At 41.4% G+C, this 20879-nt stretch overlaps 1 protein-coding gene across 1 annotated transcript in view; it reads left to right on the top strand.

Annotated features, from left to right (window-relative positions):
* The first annotated feature begins 976 nt into the window (after positions 1-976).
* AP1G1 (adaptor related protein complex 1 subunit gamma 1) overlaps positions 977-20879 on the top strand; it is a 35091-nt gene continuing 15188 nt past the window's right edge. The window contains exons 1-8 of the mRNA XM_072117313.1: positions 977-1171; positions 11741-11994; positions 13457-13660; positions 14854-14978; positions 18157-18298; positions 18508-18604; positions 18716-18792; positions 20683-20778. Coding sequence (XP_071973414.1) covers positions 11947-11994; positions 13457-13660; positions 14854-14978; positions 18157-18298; positions 18508-18604; positions 18716-18792; positions 20683-20778 — 789 coding nt within the window. The 5' untranslated portion in view covers positions 977-1171; positions 11741-11946. The remainder of the gene's footprint in view (positions 1172-11740; positions 11995-13456; positions 13661-14853; positions 14979-18156; positions 18299-18507; positions 18605-18715; positions 18793-20682; positions 20779-20879) is intronic.

The raw sequence follows: 20879 nt of genomic DNA, 5'->3' as shown, positions 1-20879 counted from the left end.
CAAAAAGTTGACCTCCTGGATAATATATCTGACCACAGTATGACCCATAGGGAAATTAGATTCTCTAGTTTTTAATGTTTTTTTTTTTCCAAAGAAGTGTTCCATAAATGGATGATAAATGGACAATATACAGCAATACAGAGGTACTGCAGTAATTCTATGATTGCTCATATGATTACATGTTTAAACCTGCTAAAGAAACTAAACAATAGTGATAAATATAGAGATAGAGATAAAAATAGCATCCCTGTTCCCAATTTTAAATAAAATCGCCAATTTAACTTATGTCATTATAACCATAAAAAATAGCTTTTTCCTGTAACTGGAAAAAAATCTCATAAGGTGCTGATGTATCATGACTTAGATGCCATGTTTCTGGTAAGCAAGGGATGAAGAAGTTGTAATATCTTGCAGACTCGCACACACCATTTAAAATAAGTTGTAATGGTAAAATGGGGAAACATGGAGGACCAGGGCAGGGATGCAAATTTACCACAACCTGAATAATAATACAGAAGCATGAGTGCCAGGGCCACAATATATTATAAAGAAAATGTAATGGTACCATTATAAAATACAACTTGTCATGCAGGACATCAAGGCCTCCTATCACAAGTCAACAGAAAAATACAAAGGTTATTGGACTATAAATATGAGGGGGAAAAAAACAAACATCCTTTTTCTCTTATTGCATGTTTTTTATAGCAAAAAAGGAAGTGCCCTTTAAATTCTTCATATGGAAGGAAAAAGTATTAAGGGGAGGATCCCGTGGATGACAGTAGCAAACGACGTCATCACTCCACGCCCAAAGTGTACCAGGTGACATCAGGGGCACCGCCCTCCACAGCTTCCGGGTCTGGCAGTGACGGGGCACTGAGCTGACGTCATCATTGGCTTCCCTGGACGCTTCTCACTGGTGTCCTTCCGCTAGATCGGTAAAAGAAATCCAGGCCAAGCAGGAAGAATCGCAGTAAGCGGTTGTTCACTTGTATCTTGCAGCGTCTTCCTTGTCTTCCCCTTATCCTGATTCCACACACAATCCTGTCATCACGCTCACGGGACGTCTTCCCATTGGCTTCATTAAGATCCTTCCGCGCAGCCGCGGTGCTGCGGCCCATCAGCCGCCATTTTGGGTGTCCCGGAGCCGAGGAAATAGCAGCAACACCGGGCGGTGAGAGTGACAGCGACGTGTGGGGGTCTGTGGTGGACTGTGACAGCTGGGAGTGGGTGGGAAGGCTTCCCCTGGGGAGTATGGGCTCTGCCGGCACCCTCAGGGCTGTCTGGGAGGCAGGGCACTGTGACACGGGAGGAAATGTCACGGAGGGGAGAGTGTGATCACTGACAGGAGGCACAGCCTGGGCTCTGGAGCTGAATGAAAAGGCTGTCCGGGTGAGGCGGGGCCCTCTGACTGGACAGCTCTCATACTAGATGTGACTCTCTCTCCAGACACTGCCTGCTGTGGGACTACAACTCCAAGCATGTACAGTTAGGCCTGGGCTTCTGCTGAAGTGATATACATGATACTGGACACAAAACTTACTGTGTGACTGTGTCCCTATAAATGCTGAGGGAAGGGACATGTTTGATGTTAACTGTCACCTACTTATCTTTGGAGGTAGGTAGTGCCCTTGCATAAAACAGAGTTTAGTATCACAAAAGTTATATCCGCACATTGCATAGCCTGGGGGTCGTTGTGAGGTCCAGAACGTGGGAGCCGGCTAGTGGCCCGCAGTGTGGAGTTGCCCACTTTTTGTTAGGTCTTATATTAATGTCTATATACGGCTTCAGCGCTCTGCCCCTATAGTGTTGTTTTGGGTTCTAAACTTTCGGCATCTGAGGCCGCGGTCACACGTTCCAGTAGGCGTACGTTCATAACGCAACGCTAGCGCACAGTGGGCGGTCCTCGGCCCGAACGCACATGCGTTTCCAGGGATCCCCACTGACATCTCATCTGCTTACTTAAAGGGGATTAGTTATTTATCCAGTTGCCAAATATCCAAGTGTAGCGTAACCCCCCCCCCCCCCCCCCGCCAGGTGAAAAGTATGCATGAAGTTGGGCTATGATCTCCCTGGAGAACAGATTGTATCAATTCCTCACTGGCAGTTGTGTCCCCTGCCTTGTATAAGACAACAGTTCAGCAATTTAGGGAACTAACATGTAAAGGGAAGAATAGAGGAGAAGGATGTGATGGTCTGTAAATACTGAAATTGGTCATTTATGTAAAAGACAAGCAGTGTTGTGCAGAGAAATTACTCCTGATGGCTGGAAGTGTGTCGGGGAATAGTAGGAGTGATTGTCTGCAAGGGTGAAAGGCTGAGGAGGGAAGTAATTTCGATTGGGAATTGTATATAGATAAGATATCAGCTGCCGTGTTTTATTCGTGTCAATCAATTTTCCAACATATCAGAGGTTTTTCTAAATGTTATTTCTAAATACTGTATGATTTCTAGACCTTGTGTTGTAGCAGTTGGTTGATATGACCACGTAATGGTCTATAACTTTAGACATAAATGATAGTGACAGCTAGTGGCCTAGTTTGCCCCAACCTCTTGAATGTTTACATGATTGCAAATATGGCAGGCACATGGATGACATCTGTGTCCCATCCATTGTTTTTGAGTTCCCATGGTCTTCTAGGGGAAGGCCCAAGCTGCAAAAAACGGGTAGGAAGAGGACCTCTTCTGAGTTTCCAGCAGCCTCCACATGGACCTGTGAAAAAATGCTTTTATCTGCCTTGGTCCATTGTAATCAATGCGTCAGTGTGCGATCAGCAAACGAAAATAAATCATGTGCATGTGCTGACTGGTGCTTGCAGGTGTCTACCCAGACACCCTGCCGATTGGCTTTAGATTAATTTTGGTCCTTGTTGGACTTATGGAGGTAGAGTGCGTTTTCCAGTGCAGGCAGATGCTGCTCCAGCTCTATATGGACACATTACACAACATATATTGATTTTATGGATGGAGTGTAATTCTTGACTCGCACCAATGCAGCGATAATATGCGTTTCCCCTGACAATAGTGTATGATCATATTGGAGGGGGTGGGAGATTTTGGTATGCTATATATGTTAAAGGTTTAACTTTCTATACATTGAGCAATAGAACATTATGTAGTCATACAGCAATGAAAGGATTCATGTGGTGGGAGCTGGAGGTCAATGTCTAGCAGCAGTGCAAGAACCTATGGATTAAACTTTCAGCATGTAGCAAATGAAGGAATCTTAAGACCCAGACCTCTAAGTAATGTGCACTGGAATTTCACCAATCCTGCATGAGGGGCCTGATTCTTACCCTGAGAGGTGATCTGGACATGTGGTGTGAGAGCTGCCCTATATTGCTAGCTAAGGCTTCATGCACACAACCATGTCTGCATATATGGTGGCGTGTTATTGTAATGGAGACTCCACTTACATAAAGATCCTGACATGTTTTGCTTGGCCTGTGATGTTGGCGATTTTAGATAAAGCTACAGTCACACGAATGTGTGCCTGTCTGGCTATAGCCGGGTGGGCACACGCCCAGCGCACTGGAGAGGTGACCCCCTCCCCTTTCCATAGAGATGCACGGAGTATAGCCGTACACACGGGGAAAGATGTCCTAGACATGAACAATTTTTTTCCCTGTGTATGGAGCGGTACCGTATCGCTCCGTGCGCCTATTGCTACATACGTCCCTGTGAATGAACCCTTTAATCTGTGATCCTATTCTGCTTAGTGCCATACCATATAATGGTTAATATACAGTGGCAATATGTATGGGACCAAAGAAACATCTCCTCCTTCACCAACAATAAATATAAGTGAGACTAGTAATATTATGTTCTATTTCCTTTGAAAGGATTTAGGATGATACGTCCCGCATGCTATCACCCAGCTTTTCCAAAGGCCTGAACTGTAGGTAGAATTGGAGACACATGAAATACGACCATTGTACCATAAATCATGTCTTGTCGGGAGTCTGAGAAAGCTCGTGAGAGCTGTAAGGCTAAGGATAGTTGAGGTAGAGTTGCAACCGTTTTTCATTGTGGATTCAGCGGCTCATTTCCACAGCACCCAATCCACACATAGAATAACAAAAATTGGGCGTTCAAAGGAGTTTGAGATCTTGTGCACTATTGTTTCAGATTTTAGATGTAAAATTAAGGTACAATTTGCCTAGATTAGACTTGGCTTAGCAGTAGCCATCTTGGTTGAGACATAGGACATAAACATAGGAAGAAAATGAGTAGTAGTAGTATTCTCTGTGTCAATGCCAGATTTATAATAGAAACAACATAGTGTTTTGCTTCACTCTTGTAACTGGGAGCATCTGATGTCTAGCAGGATTGAATTTATGGTTATGTACCTTTCTCATAAATGCATACATATGTAATGACATTGGAGAATGATTCATTGATTTATATTTACTGTTGATATTTCTGATTTCAGGGGAATATACTGTATAATAATAGCTGGTGTGCACCATGGGAAGGTCCTGGCATTCATTAAAGGGAGTGGTGATGTGCTGTCCTTGATCTATCATTCAGATACAGGGAGTAGTTGACGTGTTAATGGCCGATGTTTGTCTATCTTTGTTTCCTTCCAGCAGTTTTGTAATAAGTTTCCCCTACTCCAGCGCTCAGGTCCAGCTTCATGGCTGCTCATTAACTGATAGGAAGGGAATAGGAGGAATGACTGGAGGGACACATCCTGTTACATTGTGAGGCAAATTGGTGCGCAGGGGTCTGTTGAAAGCTGCAGGAGTCAATTCACGACAAGGTTACAAAGTCACATTCCAGGCAGCGATCCATGGAGGGAAGGAACGCAGGTTTCTGTTAATGGTAAAAGATTACTCCTCGACTGATTAGTTTGGGGACTGGTAAACACCTCTGGCCTTTTGATATTGTCTTAGGAGCTTTTGTGCGAGGAAGGTGGGATTATACATTGCTGCATTGAATGGCAGAGGTTGGGTATTTTTCCATTATGTTATCTTCATAAACTGGTTTGCAGCAAGTCGAGCTGTATCTCTGCATAAAGAATTGTGTTAATCCACTGTCTCATGTCGGTGATAGGGACTTGTTTTCAGTCTGTGACTGAACACCCCCACAAACTTAAAGGGAACCAGTCACCACATTTGACATAAATACAGCTAGAGGCTAGTTCCCCATAGTAAGTAACACCCTTCTTTTAGCTAAAAATTGTTTCCCTCAGATTCCCATATATTCAACTTTATAATTTTACCTGTCGCCAGGAGACCCATTTTTAGCACTCCCCCAGTCCCCACAGAGCATAGTACATACGCTGCCAAAGTGTTTTTGTATATAAAATTGGTTTATATTGTACCTTTCATTAGTATCTGCTGTGTGACTGGGCAGTTGCCAAATGGGAGGGTCTGGAAAGGAGCAGTTCCCCCCCCCCCCACCCTTGGGGAACAGCTACTCCATGTGACCTCTTTAAATATATGAAAACACCCGTCACTTGGCTTAGCGACACCCCCTGCTCCTCTACAGCCAATCCCGAGTGAGGGGAGTTATTCATATATTTGAAAAGGTCACATTTTTTCCCAAGGGTGGGGGGGAACTGCTCCTTTCCAGAACCTCCCATTGGGCAACTGCCTAGTCACACAGATGCTAATGAAAGGTACAATATAACATATCTTTTTTTCTGTAAAACCAATTTGTTATACCAAAACACTTTGGCAGTGTATGTACTATGCTCTGTGGGGACTGGGGGAGTGCTAAAATGGGTCTCCTGGTGACAGGTTCCCTTTAAGGCCAGTGGGCAACACTTCTTCAGACTCGTGGACTTTTGCATCTCCTTTTTACAAATTTAAAAATGGACCAAATGCTTCAGCAGGACACTATATAACATAAGCCCAAAACTGTCCTGGAGAAGTGTAAAGTGGTCCATATCTGTGCAAATATATTAAAACATAACTTTTTATTAATCGTTTATAAATGGGTATAACAAATGTGAGAGTATTAGGTATTCCCACGTTTATTTGTTATAGCTTTTATTAATAGTTTATAAATGGGTATCTTTTAATATATTTGCTCAGATATGGACTAATTTGCAGTGCCCTAGGACTGTTTGCATCTCCGTTCCATTCAAGCAATCCCAATAACAACCACCATGCTATGTATGGCCGGAAGTGAAGCGCTGAGGGTTATGGAACAACCTATTTGATCACATAATCTTAAACACCCCTTTTTTTTAGTACAGTGAAACCCTAACAGCAGGCTCCTGTATCTGAGTGGAGATTGGGTCCACAAGATGTCGGTAAACAGAGGAGCATGTGAACAACTGTGTTATAATTTTTTTTCCATTGAAACCCAGCCGACACTGTATCTGAGCATATCCTGGACGTGTAGGATTGAACGATGATGTGGCTAGTTTAGTCAGTAGTAAAGGCTGCCTTCCATATCTTGTATCTGACAAAACTATACCTGGTGTTGGCTCCTCATCAGTTGTGCTTGTATGTAGTTACATAACTTGGCCGCTTTTGGTGAGACACAGTGGCACATGCCTCATTGTCTGTGTAAGGAGCTTTCCCTGATGTTGCCAATCATTTACATGCAGATTTGTGAGGTCTATGTATAATCCTGGCACTTCTTTAGATGGAAGTGCCTGTTATTCCCGGAATTACAGCTGGAAGTGTTAATACTATACAATATTGAGGAGCGACCTTCTGTATTACATTACGATCAGTGGACGGAGCGCTCAGCCCAAAAGTCTCAAGTTTCTTCGGATCTCTTTACTTTGGTCTTACAGAACCACTTGCTCTAGAATTACCTTCTTTTCATTTCACTCATTAGATTGGTCCCATTTTGCCGCCTACATAAATGTTTCCATTTGTAAGGTGATAAATGATTATAATACACTGTTCATTTCTAATTATAATAATCATTCTATTTGTTCAGTTACTCCTTGCCATCTGTAAGGTTGCCGCTTGCTGTCAGTGAATGGTAACCCAGTGTATAAGTAGGCTGCTGAAGTGGAAAGCTCTGCAGGATGGAGGGACTCTGTGTTGTTTAGTTTCTGAAGGTTGGAGCTGCCTGTTAGATGTTTCAAGCATTTTTCCGATTCTTCCTGATGGAGGCTGGCACGGAGCCTCCTGTATACAGGGATAACACAGAGAATGCACCTCAGATAACCTTCTTCATTCCTGAACAAATCAGACTGGTTACTGCTGGAGGAGCCGGACTGTTTATTTCTCTACTGAATATCGTACTGGTGTCTGGTTAATGTATAGTAAAGGTCCGCCCTGTAACAGTTAGACTACTACTATGTATACATTAAATTGTCATAGCTACATGGTGTTTGTGTGTATTGTGTTATATATACAGAAGTGGTATTTATACTGCTATTTACAGGCGGTCCCCTACTTAAGAACACCTGACTTACATACGACCCCTAGTTACAAACAGACCTCTGGATTTTGGTAATTTACTGTACTTTAGTCCTAGACTACAATAAACACCTTTAACAGTTATCAATGGTGCCTGTAATTAAGCTTTCCTGGTTCTTATGACAATCCAACATTTTAAAATCCAGTTGTCAAAGAGACCAAAATAATTTTGACTGGGGTTACAATAATAAAGTATACGGTTCAGACTTGCATACAAACTCAAGTTAAAGAGAACCTGTCACCAGAAGACCCATTTTTAGCACTCCCCCACAGAGCAAAGTGTTTTTGTATTAAAAATTGGTTTTAGAGAAAAAAAGATGTTATATTGTACCTTTCATTAGCATCTGTTGTGTGACTAGGCAGTTGCCAAATGGGAGGAGCTGGAAAGGAGCAGTCCCCCCCCCCCCCACCCTTGGGGAACAGCTTCTCCATGTGACCTTTTCAAATATATGAAAACACCCATCATTGGGCTTAGCGACGCCCCCTGCTCCTCTACAGCCAATCCCAAGTGAGGGGAGTTATTCATATATTTGAAAAGGTCACATGTTTCCCAAGGGGGGGGGGGACTTTTATACAAAAACACTTTGGCAGTGTATGTACTATGGTCTGTGGGGACTGGGGGAGTGCTAAAATGGGTCTCCTGGTGACAGGTTCTGTAGGTTTGTTCTTAAAGGGAACCCCAGGGACTGCCTGTAATTGGAATTTACAGGAAGCAATCCATTAACAATATCACCAGATTTGTCTATGATTCTCTTTAAATTTACCAAAATTGAATGCATCACAACCAAGTGGCCAATGAATTGGCTCAAACTATTTCATAATTTCTTTTTTTCGAATAATTCTCATTTTGACCTTTGACTGACACAAACTTATCTTGATGGATCCCATTGATTTATTATGTAGTCTTTTGGGCTAATGTTACAATGTGTCATTTTATTGGGTAAAATTGTGCACTAATTGTAATTTTTTTAAATTATTATATCTTTGATTTAAGATGGACTCCTGATGGATCCTTCAATTATTTTATATGCAGATCACTCTCTAGTTTACTGATGGGGACCATGTAAGTGATTTCTTTAGTGACCTGTGGCCAAAGCTGTGTCAATAGCCTCTCACTCAGCCAAACCAGAACCCTGCTCTGTACTGATGATACTCTATCAGGTCTAAAGAGAGCTGTCTAGAGTTGGGAATCTGTTCCTTCTGGAATTGATATACTGGTTTGGCCTAATCATGTTATCGGGCCTCTTGTAAGCCATGCGTGGTGTTGAAGGGTCTGCCAAAGCTGTGTCTGTAAGGGAAAGTATAGATGCCTCTGTAGGTTTTTTTTTTTTTTTGTATATGATCACTTAACTACCAGACAACTGTACTAAGGGGAAAGGGGCTTGTCTTAAATATACATGAACGGCTTTGTGCAGCTTTAGACTTCATTGTGTGGCGATGGTTCACAATACAGTGTAGTATGCCATGGACACTGCTATATCAAATAACAACAATGTGGATTTGGGGAGAGCTGTAAAGATGACCTTTTATTTTAGGAACTAAACACTTCTCCCTCATGGCTGGCATTTTTTTTCTTTTCTGTTAAATGTCTGCCTCTTTTACTGAATGATACTTTCCCTACTAATCCCTTGCTGGTCTAGTTTGGATACTTCCCAGGTCTCCTTTCTTTCTCTTCCTTAGGGCTCTTGCACATAAATATATCCACCCCGTGTAATGTGCTGTATGGGGGCAAGATCCTACTGACTGCACACAGAGCAGTGGATGGGAGTCCAAGTATTATATAGAAATATATAATTTCCTCAGCTGGCCGAACGGTAATAACTACAGTGGACTGTGAAGTCTGTGGGATTGTGCCACCAATCGGCACATTTACATGAGCTGCACATGTTTGTGCAAGAGTCAGTGGTTGCAGCAGAATACAGGTCACCAGTCTTGATATTCCTATGTAGTGTGTGCCTAATATATGACAACTGTGCAAATGGAGTAGAAAAAGACAGAAACTGTCAGTTTGTGCCTATGACTACACTACATAGGTTTTAATAAATGCCCCCTATTGAGTGTTACCCTATGTGGTAATTGCTCTCCACTCTGGTCAGTTAGGTGCTGTGATCTCATTGTGACCTGCTCAGAATAACAGCCCTCCTGTTTCTCAGCAGAGGTGTCTCACTTCCTGATACTATATCTACCTGGATTGGAGCGCACACTCTCACAGCTACCGATGATTAATGCCCAAACTTAACTGGCTGACAAATTTTCTAGTATGAGGAACAAGCTTTCGGAGCTTCAGGTACTGCAGGATGTTCCTAAAAAAACGAATAAATCCTGCATTTTGCAAGGACTATACCCTGAGGCACAACTCGGCCTCCAGAACAGCATTTGAAAACCTCAGTATAAATGAGAGTGACAATCTCACTTTTATATTCTACATCTTCAATGCTCCACCCCGGATATAAATCATGCTTCATGGAGCAATGGGAGACAGATTTAGGCTGCCAAATCTCCTTGCAGAAGTGGAGACACCGTTGTTCTACCCTAGCAAAAGGAAGCCAACAGGTCTCACTGACAGATAACTCGCTTAGGCTACTGCACAGGACTTATGTCCCCTTCCACCTCGCCAATGTGTATCCCCATCTCCCAAATAGCTTTTCGGGCTGTAATGCCCTTTGGTCGTCTCCCTCTGGAACAAGGTCAAATCCCACATCCGCTTTTTACTGGGTAACACGACCCCAGTAACATCAGCGGTACTCCTTTTGGGAGACAAACCTGGGAAGGTTAGGAATAAAGGCACATCGCCTGATTCAATTTATAGTACTAGCAACTAGAATCCATTTAGCAGCAAAATGGAAATCACCGGAGCTGTCCTTTACAGCCGTCAAAAACAGGATTAACCTATTCATGCTGTTTAGAGGATAGAGACGACCTATGCACTATTCGAAGGAATATGGCACTTTAGATTACCACACACTCTTGAGCGCTAACCACATAACAGTCGTTTTGAGGTTAAGGGGACCTTCCCCACCTTTAATTGCAACTTATCTCTATAATTACTAGAGCAATACCAATATAAGGACACATTTTTATACACTCCCCCCCCCCCCCCCCCTTGTTTTCTTGTCTTTCCTTTTCCCTTTGTCCTACTGTTTATTATGACACTATATTTGCCTATGTATCCAACAAAACTGACTTATAATATTCCCCATGCAAGGTCTCTGTTCAGCGTGTTCGATTGTAAGGCTTTTTCTTGTTTTCTCATTGAATAAAACTTTGTTGAAACTAAAATAGAACTTATAATAATATGCTAATGAGCCGGATGTGCTCAGTGGGGGTATGCATATTTAATTAGTCTTCTGAGCCAAGAGGCGCTCTGGTGACGTAGGATGGAGCGCCTTACACTCAATAGCATATTAGCATCCTGAAGGTACGAATACTTGTTCCTATATGCTCTTACTATAAAATGCATCGGCCACGTAAGAAATCCTTATGGTCGATGTCCTTTATATGTAACCCTGTTTGTAACGGTGAAAAATGATGGAGACATGGCGTCATAGGTTATATATACTGTACATATAATGTGAACGGTACATATATGGTCCACTTGTTCTGAAACAACATTTCTCCATAGAAGTCATAAGCCACTGACCCCTCTACTCTCTATACATTTCCAGCACAACCCTCTATCCACAACCCTAGCTAAATAAGTTCAGCTATAGGGGTGATCACCTGATTGACTGGCATTTCCCCAGCAGTTTAATGGCCATTCATGTAATACAAGGGGGCTCAATTGTGCATATTTAAAAGTCTTGTCTACTGTAGACTTTTTTACTTACCACACCAGGCTATCAGACAAGCAAGGTTGTGTTGGAAGTAATATATATTTCTCTTGTTCCTTGCTTTTATGAACATTTCACAGGATAGTAATAAGTACTGGAAAGATAAATAGCCATCCGTGTATTACATGGGGGAGGTAGGTTCCCAGAAGGTTGTTATTGTTAGCATTTTGTGGGCCCCTTTATTAACTCAAGGGATCATCTCCCTAAGGGAGCACCTTAATAAATGCCCCCTTAGGGAGATGAGCCCTTGAGTTCATTGTGATCCTTTGTATACCAGTATGTAAAAGCTGTATATCGGTAAATAAGAGTATAAAGAATAGACAGGAATAAATCACAGAAATCACATGCTGGTGACTACCAAATCCATGGCTTATAGATAAACTATAAAGAACTGAGCAAAAATGTTTTGCTTCTACATGTTAGATTTCGAACAAAGTTTTATTAAAAAAACATTACTTTTGCAAGTAATTCTGAAATAAATTTATTTTCCGTACCTTCTGTTTTCTCCCTGCCGCACCCCAGGGTCCATACTTCGATGGTTCCTCGCTGCACTCCACTCCTCTTCCGCTCAACCTGTTTGAATTGCTGAGCTGGTATTGTATGACCCTCCCCTGTCAAGTTCCCATTCACCTGAACAGAAAGTTTCTTGGGGAGGGACATCACCTTGTTCTGAGTCTGATTCAAACAGGGGTAGGGTGAAGAGGAGAGTGTCGTGTAACTTGGGACCGATGGACTTGTTGGAGACACTGTCAGACCTGGCAATCGAAAAATTGAAGGTAAGGAAGTGATTTGTAGTCTTGGTGGTGGGTAAAGTGCATAAAGCACTTGGTGTTCCTAGACTAGTTACCTCTAATCTATGGCTCTGTGGCTCTTGTGGCACTACACCCAGTGGCCTCCATAGCATGCTGGAAGTTGTAGTGTTACAACGGCTAAAGAGCCGCTACCTTAGACCGTCATGTCATACTTTCCTCTGGCTGTCGTTTTCTTATCTGTACCTATCACATTGGTGTAGCAGTAGTGTTTGCTAAACATGTTAGATGTAAGTGCGGACGTGAGGTCTTGCTGGATGATTTGAGAATTACAGCGTTGCTTGTTTTTCCTGGGGTGTATTCCATGTTATAATTATACATTTCATCCTAATAAGTTTATTAATTGTATCTTCTAATAATGTTCTTGCATCTTTATCTCTTACACGAGAATTAAAGGGACAGATGCCGGAGAACGTATTATTGTGCAGGGATTCACAATCCAGCTGAGACATTGTATTTTCCCAGCCTTTGCAGGTCGTGGGGTCACACCCGAGGCTTAGGAGATGCACAGGTTACATGTGTGCTATTTGTATAGAGAGGTGTGGCATAGTTTCCATGGACACTGGTCTTTAAGAACCAGAGCGGCTGTTCCTGGAACAAAAAAAATGTAGTTGGTGGCGTTCATTGACGAGTAATGTCTGACGTTCCACATACACAGTTCACTACAGCTCCAATGATGTGCAGAGTCTCTGTTGTTAAGGTTTTATGTTCTCAAGGCTGCTTGTATTGCTGGCTTCCTTCATGATGGTTATGTTATCTCGCATATCACTAGGAACGTTTACAGATATGGCAGAGCTGAGCACAATTTGTCATGTGGTACTGCTCGGTCTGTTTTGTAGATATCGACCATTAAACTAACCGTAAAAGGAGTTTTTATTGAAGTTTGTTCCACAAATAACCCATATCCTCAGGTCAGGGGTCAAGTGTTTGATCACAAGGGACCTCTAGGCTTCACTTACATGCTATAACTTACTGTTTAGTAGAATGTAAATGTAGTTGTATTCTGAGCTACAATGTATGAAATATCAGGTGTGTAGTACTCCCATATATTAGGCAATCGCATGTATAGAATAAATTGGGTCTAGCAATGTAGGGGCATTGAGAAGGACTGGCAGTAGTGTTTTTTTTATTGGTGTCTGCTCACAGAGAATTACAAGACATTTAACAGCCATTGTTTAGCTCCCACTGCTGAGTGCTGATGCTGCTGCTGCTTGTGTTCCCTACTAAATAATCCTGGGACATACTCTTCCTATTCCTCCTGGAAATTTATGTCTTTATTGATAACTGGGTGTTAACTGTTCCCTTTGTCTCTGGAACATATTCCTTCACACTCTGACATAGTCAAACACTTATTGGACGGCATCGGGCATTTTTACTTTTTTTTTTCTCTCCAAATAAATGAATGTCTATTGTTATTTGTTTCATGCAGAGGATGCCGGCCCCTATCAGACTGCGAGAGCTGATTCGCACCATCCGGACAGCACGCACACAAGCTGAGGAGCGGGAGATGATTCAGAAGGAGTGTGCTGCCATCCGCTCCTCATTCCGTGAGGAAGACAACACCTATCGCTGCCGTAATGTGGCTAAGCTACTTTATATGCACATGCTGGGATATCCTGCTCATTTTGGGCAGGTAAGTTATTAATGCTTAATACAAAACATTAATAATGGTGTCGTTTGGGCTACCTGGGATGCTCTCTTAGCCCAATGCATATGCGTTTAGATCAAAATGCATGTGTCTGGTAAGAAGCAAATGGTAAACATGTCGCTACTTGCCAAACACGAGCGTTTTGGTGAAAACACATGCATTTGGTGATGAGATTCTCCCAGTGTGCTTACACTTCATTTCAAATGGCAATCCAAGTACAGTGTGGGAATGCTGCTTCGGACTGCACGACTTGTAATGGGTTGTAAAATGCAGCATTGGTTAAAAGGGCCTCCATAGATTTCATAGATCTTTATTAATCTTTTAATGTGTGAAAAAATTGTGAATGTGAATATTTGTTATCGTTATAATTTTTGATCTGCCGACTCTTTTTAGCTATGTCTGTTGGAGGTGAATGTTGGAAGATTGAATTATTTATATGTATAGCTTTAACCGATGCCAACGAAAGGCTCCTTTATTCACCTGGCACACGGTCAATGTTGAAACGTCTTCTTTCACTTTGATTTGCTGTTGCCTTTTATCGTTTGAATCATTTCTTCGATCAGTGGGACCAGAATTAACATTACTCATGGGCTCACTAAGAACCAACGGATACCAACATTTTTTTTTTTTCTGTTTTTGGCTTCTGGTAAATGGGGACCTATGGACACGTTCAACGTTTGCTCATGTCCACAGGAACTGAGCGATATCCCGCAATATGGGCTGGAACTGCTCTATAATTTGTAGCACTCACCCATCCTTACTGCACCGTGACCGTACACATATATGTGGGCCTTGTGCTAGTCAAAAATTGTGCGGTTAGCTTGTTCGGTTGTGTGCATGAGGCCTGATGCAAAGAGTCCCTTCTTCCCTCGTAACAGCAGCACCGTACTGTGGTCAGTCCTTCTGCTTCTCACAGATTTAGAATGTTTTTGTGCTTTTTTTTTTTTTGCTTTCTAAAATACCGGTAGTTAAACTGTCACAATTATGTGCATATTAATTTCTGTTTCTAGCAAAAGTATATGCCATTTGTATACTTTCAGAAGTATATGACCTCTGCTGATTCCTATGTTAAAAAAATTATAAATAAAATGCATCATGCAGTATATCTATGTTTTATTTTTTTGTGGGATAATTTGATTCTTGGACTGGTAATTGAATTGATTGTCTTCCCCCTGCAGCTCGAGTGCTTGAAACTTATTGCCTCCCAGAAATTCACAGACAAGAGGATTGGTTATCTTGGGGCAATGCTTCTGCTGGATGAAAGACAAGATGTCCACTTGCTGATGACTAATTGCATTAAGAAGTAAGAAATAATAGCATCTTGTACACCTGAAGTGCGGCAGGGGGGGGGGGGGTGGCACGGGCTGAATGCTCAGGTGTAATACACTGACTGTACTGCATGCTGGGATTAGTAGTTCTACAAACCACCTAGAATAACTGTCCCCGTAATGGGTTGTGCAGATGGTTCTGTCTACATTTGATACTGTTTATAGTACTTGGAGGATCTGTGTAGACTAGAGTATACATTTTGAGTATTGTTTTTACTATGCAAAAACCTGGATGATGCAAGCACAGTGTTCAGGAAAGTTTTGGAGGCAATCCTAAAATCCAAAACATTGTAAACGGCAGTTAAATGATTGCATAGCATTTCCATTGTGGTGCCATTTTATCCATTCAAGTCTTTTAGAGGCTGAAACTTTTCCTATTAAGTTTGACTTGAGAAATTCCTTGACTGGAACGTCTTTCATTTTGAAATCTGTGCTTCCCGTCCTCATCTTTACAGACTTTTCACATCCGCTTTCCTGCCCACATTAAGGTGCCGATACGTATGTGGTCACAGTAATTTAACCGTATTTTAGAATCACATTTTCAGGCTTTAGCTTCAGGAAGTATGTTATCAATGTTAAGTGGAGGATTAATAATTTGTAGGAAGCTAAATGTTTAGGGCTTGGGGACTGGTCTGCTTCTTCTTTCCAGTGCACTCCATGGAAATTAGGTCAGTCATGTCACTTGTCGGTTGTTTTATTTGAGAATTCTTGTTCTAGATTCTTATTAGGTGAGAGACGAGACAAAAAGCAATGGTTGTAACTGGAGATGGCAGTATCTATTAACATTCCCCGCTATAAATGGAGACTGGGATAAGAGGTTGGGTTTATTTAACAAAAATGCTGCAGATTACCAGAATGCCTGTATATATACTGTATGTGTATAGAACAACTAATCCATACAGGTTATTAAACCCCTTTATGGAGATGAAAGTGCTAGTGGAAGGGTATTGGAGATTTAATGGTAGTCTTTTGCTTTGTGAGTTATACCAACAGTGGTACTTAAATGTTCAGGCCAATTTTTGCAGTTCTTCTTTAAATTATTATATTTGAAACCTTTTTACATGTAACAATTTTACTTTTCATGACATGTGCTACATTAACTTGAAAAGATATGCTTTTTTATTAATTTTTTATTTTCCTTTATTGAATTGAAAATAATATTTTTGAGCATGTCTTTAGTTTTTTTTTTTTTTTTAAGAAGTATTGAATAAATCTTTACTAAGATTTGTTAAAAATCTGTATAACATCAATCCTTCCCAGGTTTAGCTACAGATGCATAGTGTGCATGTATCTCTGCAAACTCTCAGCTATGTCTCCCTGCAGCTACTACAGATGCATAGTGTGCATGTATCTCTGCAAACTCTCAGCTATGTCTCCCTGCAGCTACTTCTCCATTCTTCCTACAGCTGGCAGACTAGTGGTGGTCACACTTCAGATTGCTACCTTGGAACCTAGAAATACAATCCTGATGCCAGGTTCTCCCTTTTAATATGAACCTAGAACTGTTTTTGTAGGTGCCACTGTTAAGAAGGCAAAGCAGTTTAATGTGCCCTGTTAGGACATATATACACATGCTATAGGCCAGTGATGGCTAACCTATGGCACTGGTGCCAGACGTGGCACGCAGAGCCCTTTCTGTGGGCACCCAGGCCATCACCAGAGATGACTTGGGTATCTTCCTGCAGTCCCAGACAGCTCAGGACTTGCTTTGCACAGAGGTATTTTAAAGTGACAGCTGTACCTGGGAGTATTTTCTGCTTTATTGGTGTCCTCAGGGTGCTGGTATCAATGAAAACTGTGACAGAGAAGGGAGTATAAATAACAAATAAAAAGTGTTGGCATTTTGCGATAAATAAGTGGGTCTTTGTTGTAGTTTGGGCACTCGGTCTCTAAAAGGTTTGCCATCACTGCTATAGGCAGTGTGCAGTTAGGATGTGTATAGCCACATTGAAGTCCTGAAGGGGTTTAATAGATGTCTCCATGGTCTCTTTCAGAGGTTTTTGTGCCTTCTAGATGACATTAGTCATACAGGAATCCTCTTATGATTCAGTGTGAAGCGTTCTTTGATGTGAGAAGTTCAACTGCCCCTTTATAAGATTTGTAGGACTTTATAACCTACTATAACTTTTTCCCGTAGAAGTGATCACAGGGGGTCTCTACAAGTGATTCTTCATATGATTGTTTTTTTCTCTCCCTGTTGAGGTGGCAACAAACAATAGTTTTTATCTGGACAATTATTGTCTGTAGTTATATTGTTTGGAACCTTCATGCTCCTCAATGAGAAGTGATGTAGGAAAGTGGGATTGATTGTTTCTTGACAAGCACTCGGACAACACAGTATAAGTTAGTTGTGAGTTAGGTGAGCGAGACCTTACTATATCGATTACATTACATAATGTTTAAGCTGTGCTCATAGATTAATGGAGGATCTTCTCTTCTTGGTTATACAGTTGTTCTCTGTATTAATGATATCATTCTATGTGGGTGGTTTGGAGAAAACAGAATAACAGCTGACTAATAACTGGTATTCAGATGCCTCTTCAGTTTTGTGGCTGTATGCTGCAGATTCAATAGAGGGGTATTGCTAGGACCCACTTATGAATTTAAAAATGGAGCAGATTTTTTTAATAGGAAAAACCATCTTTCATCCTTTAACTGGTCACTTGGAAATGTGGGTTACGGGTTGTCTGCATCGTGTTGTTGGGGTATCTGAAATTCAGCATCCTCTGTATTATCATAGTATCAATAAGGACTGCTGCAACCTGTGTAAAGCAGGCCTGTATGTTGGCCCGACCCTGTCGACTGCACACTGAGCACAGGACAGAAGTCCTTGAATTATAGGGAAATATGCCCTATAATTCTGCCAGCAGAACTTCACTATTGGCAACGTAACAATTAATACAGTGCTAGCACTGCAGTTCTGTCGCCAGTTGCAAATCTGTATAACAAAAGGACTCCCATAATGTGTGCTGGATAGGAGTCTGTGGGATTGGGCTAACATACGCGCCCATTTCCACCGGCTGCATGCGTTCATATGCAGGTATCCTAAAACAGTTTTCATAAGACTCAATTTTTATTTATCCTCCGCTAATGTGTGTATAAAGCTGACCCATTGCTGTCAGATATGTGTAACCTGTATTGTCTCTTTCTTAGTGATCTAAATCACAGCACTCAGTATGTGCAGGGTCTGGCACTGTGCACATTGGGCTGCATGGGATCCTCTGAGATGTGCAGAGACTTGGCTGGGGAAGTAGAAAAACTCCTGAAAACATCCAACTCCTACTTGCGCAAGAAGGTAATTTTATAAAGCACTTACTATCCACTAATACTACGCAAGCATTGTCTAATGGATCTTTAGATAGCAGAGACTTTTACTAGGCTTCTCAACTTCAGCTCTGCATGTGTACAGATGACATAATGTATAACTGTGAGAGCATGCTAGTAGGTACTCTGAATGAACTTTAGATAACTTTTTAATGCGTCATCTTCTATGGGTCTTTGCAGGCTGCATTATGTGCTGTTCACGTTATCAGAAAGGTCCCAGAGCTCATGGAAATGTTTTTACCTGCTACGAAAAACCTGCTGAACGAGAAAAACCATGGTATGTAGGAGCCACTTTAGTTGGTGTGTGACTTGATGTCCTGCTTTTCTGTTCTATTTTACTAAATTTCAATATTCAATAACACATAGTTGTGATAATTCCCTTATACAGGAGTGCTGCATACCTCCGTGGTGCTCCTGACAGAGATGTGTGAAAGAAGCCCCGACATGTTGACACATTTTAGGAAGGTAGGGTTTCTTGGCCATATTTTTCACTGCTGGTCCGAATTCTTTCCATGCTGGACCTCTTTTGGCCCTTGGATCTAAAAAAAAAAAACAACAACAAACAGAACAAAACTAGCTTTGCTTATTTTGAAGATCTGTTGGTCATTTGTCCTTGAGTGGTAGTTCAAAAGACACTGCTTTGTTTGCTGGGGGACTGCAAGATTGCCTGCCGAAGCTTTAGCTGACATCTATTGGTAACACCGGCCCCTTATGTGCCAATTCATGGCAAACTTCAGACTTTATTACGGAGCAAGCTCCTAATAACCCCTTCCCCATATACCAGTGATGGCAAAACTTTTAGAAACCGAGTGCCCAAACTACAACAAAGACCCGCTTATTTATCGCAAAGTGCCAACACAGAAATTTAATTTGTGATTTATACTCCCTGCTCTGTCACAGTTTTCATTGATACCATCACCTGAGGACACCAATAAAGCAGAAAATAGTCCCAGGTAGAGCTGTCACTTTAATATAGCTCTGTGCACAGCAAGTCCTGGGCTGCCTGGGATTGCAGGAAGATACCTGGAGTCCTATCTGGTGATGGCCTGGGTGCCCACAGAAAGGGCTCTGAGTGCCACCTCTGGCACCAGTGCCATAGGTTAGCCATCACTGCCATATACCTTTTACGATATAATATACACCATATGAGTAGGGACTCTACATTGTGTGTGTTCCATGTATATCTTTGTCAGATATAACTTTTTTTACTGGTCTATGTTAATATATTAGCATATTAATATAAATACTTTTAGTCCTTACAAGTCGATGTTCATAAACATGTATTCCCTGCTCACATGAGCATGTTTTTTGTTTTGTTTTTAATTGTCCAGGATTCCAAAATGTTTAGGGTTTGGATTAGACAAAACGGGAACAAAATTGAAGATGAGAAATCAAAATGTATCCTAGGAATCTGTATTTGATCTGTTTAAATTAATTGTGGAAGATCGCTTAAATTAAATCTGCTATCGGGAAGCTACTTTCTGAAGTAGTTCTTGGGGTAGATTTCCCTCTCCCTGCTCTGTTCCCAGTAGCCGCCGAAATACATTTTTTTGCACAATGCTAAAGTAAAGATTTTATTTTGTAAAGCCAAAAGAAAAGATTTATCTAAAAAATGTTTTGGGGGTAGTGCAGGGAGGGGGAATCTACCTCGGAAACTACTTGTGAAAATATTTTCCCGATGGTAGATTTCCTGTAAGACACTGTACATTTATTGGCCAGATTTATTGAATATTGAATATGGGTGACAAACTTGTCTGTCACCTGAAGTGAAGGAATATTTTATGCTCAGTATTCAGGAGGTGACCATACATGCTCTGTAGAACTTTTCTTCTACCCCCTTATTTTCAGAAATCTGGTGGATCCTTTTTAGCACAACTACAGAATCTATGTATTCATGTGAAGTTATCTGTAATGTTACCAGTTTTCTGTGTGTATGCCACATGTTGGGTTTGTTCTACATGTGATGTTTATATACCTGTATATCATATTAGAACAGCATGGCTCAGGTTGTGCTGTTTGCTCCTCCTAACACCTGCTTCCTGTCTTTTGCTATCTTCCTTTTTCGGATCCTGCTGTTAGAATGAGAAGGTAAGCCTCCTTAGTTCTTCATATTTGTTCCCAAATAATCACAAATCTCTTCCCTGAACATGTTTTATGACTAAACATCTCCCTCTCTATTGATTATAACGCTGCTTGTCTTTTGTACTTTGTGATGCTGTAGTGCACACGTGCCTTTAGTCTACAATATGGCAGTGTAAATCTAGTGCCCACTCTGTGTATCAATGGTAATGTTTTGTCCATGTCTGGTGGTGGAGCATTAGGTTGGACTGGTAACACTGTCTTATATCTCCACAGCTTGTTCCTCAGCTAGTTCGTATCCTTAAGAATCTCATAATGTCTGGGTATTCTCCTGAACATGATGTGTCTGGTATTAGTGACCCTTTCCTACAGGTGAGAATGAACTTGCCTTTTGTGTTGTGATATTGACCCTAGTAATCTTGCCTGAGACATATAATATTAAAAGGCTTTCCTCAAGTTTATAAGTTACCCCC

This window comes from Engystomops pustulosus, chromosome 7, assembly GCF_040894005.1.
Source record: "Engystomops pustulosus chromosome 7, aEngPut4.maternal, whole genome shotgun sequence".
In the NCBI taxonomy this organism is placed as follows: domain Eukaryota; kingdom Metazoa; phylum Chordata; class Amphibia; order Anura; family Leptodactylidae; genus Engystomops; species Engystomops pustulosus.
This window is presented reverse-complemented; position numbering and strand designations above follow the sequence as displayed.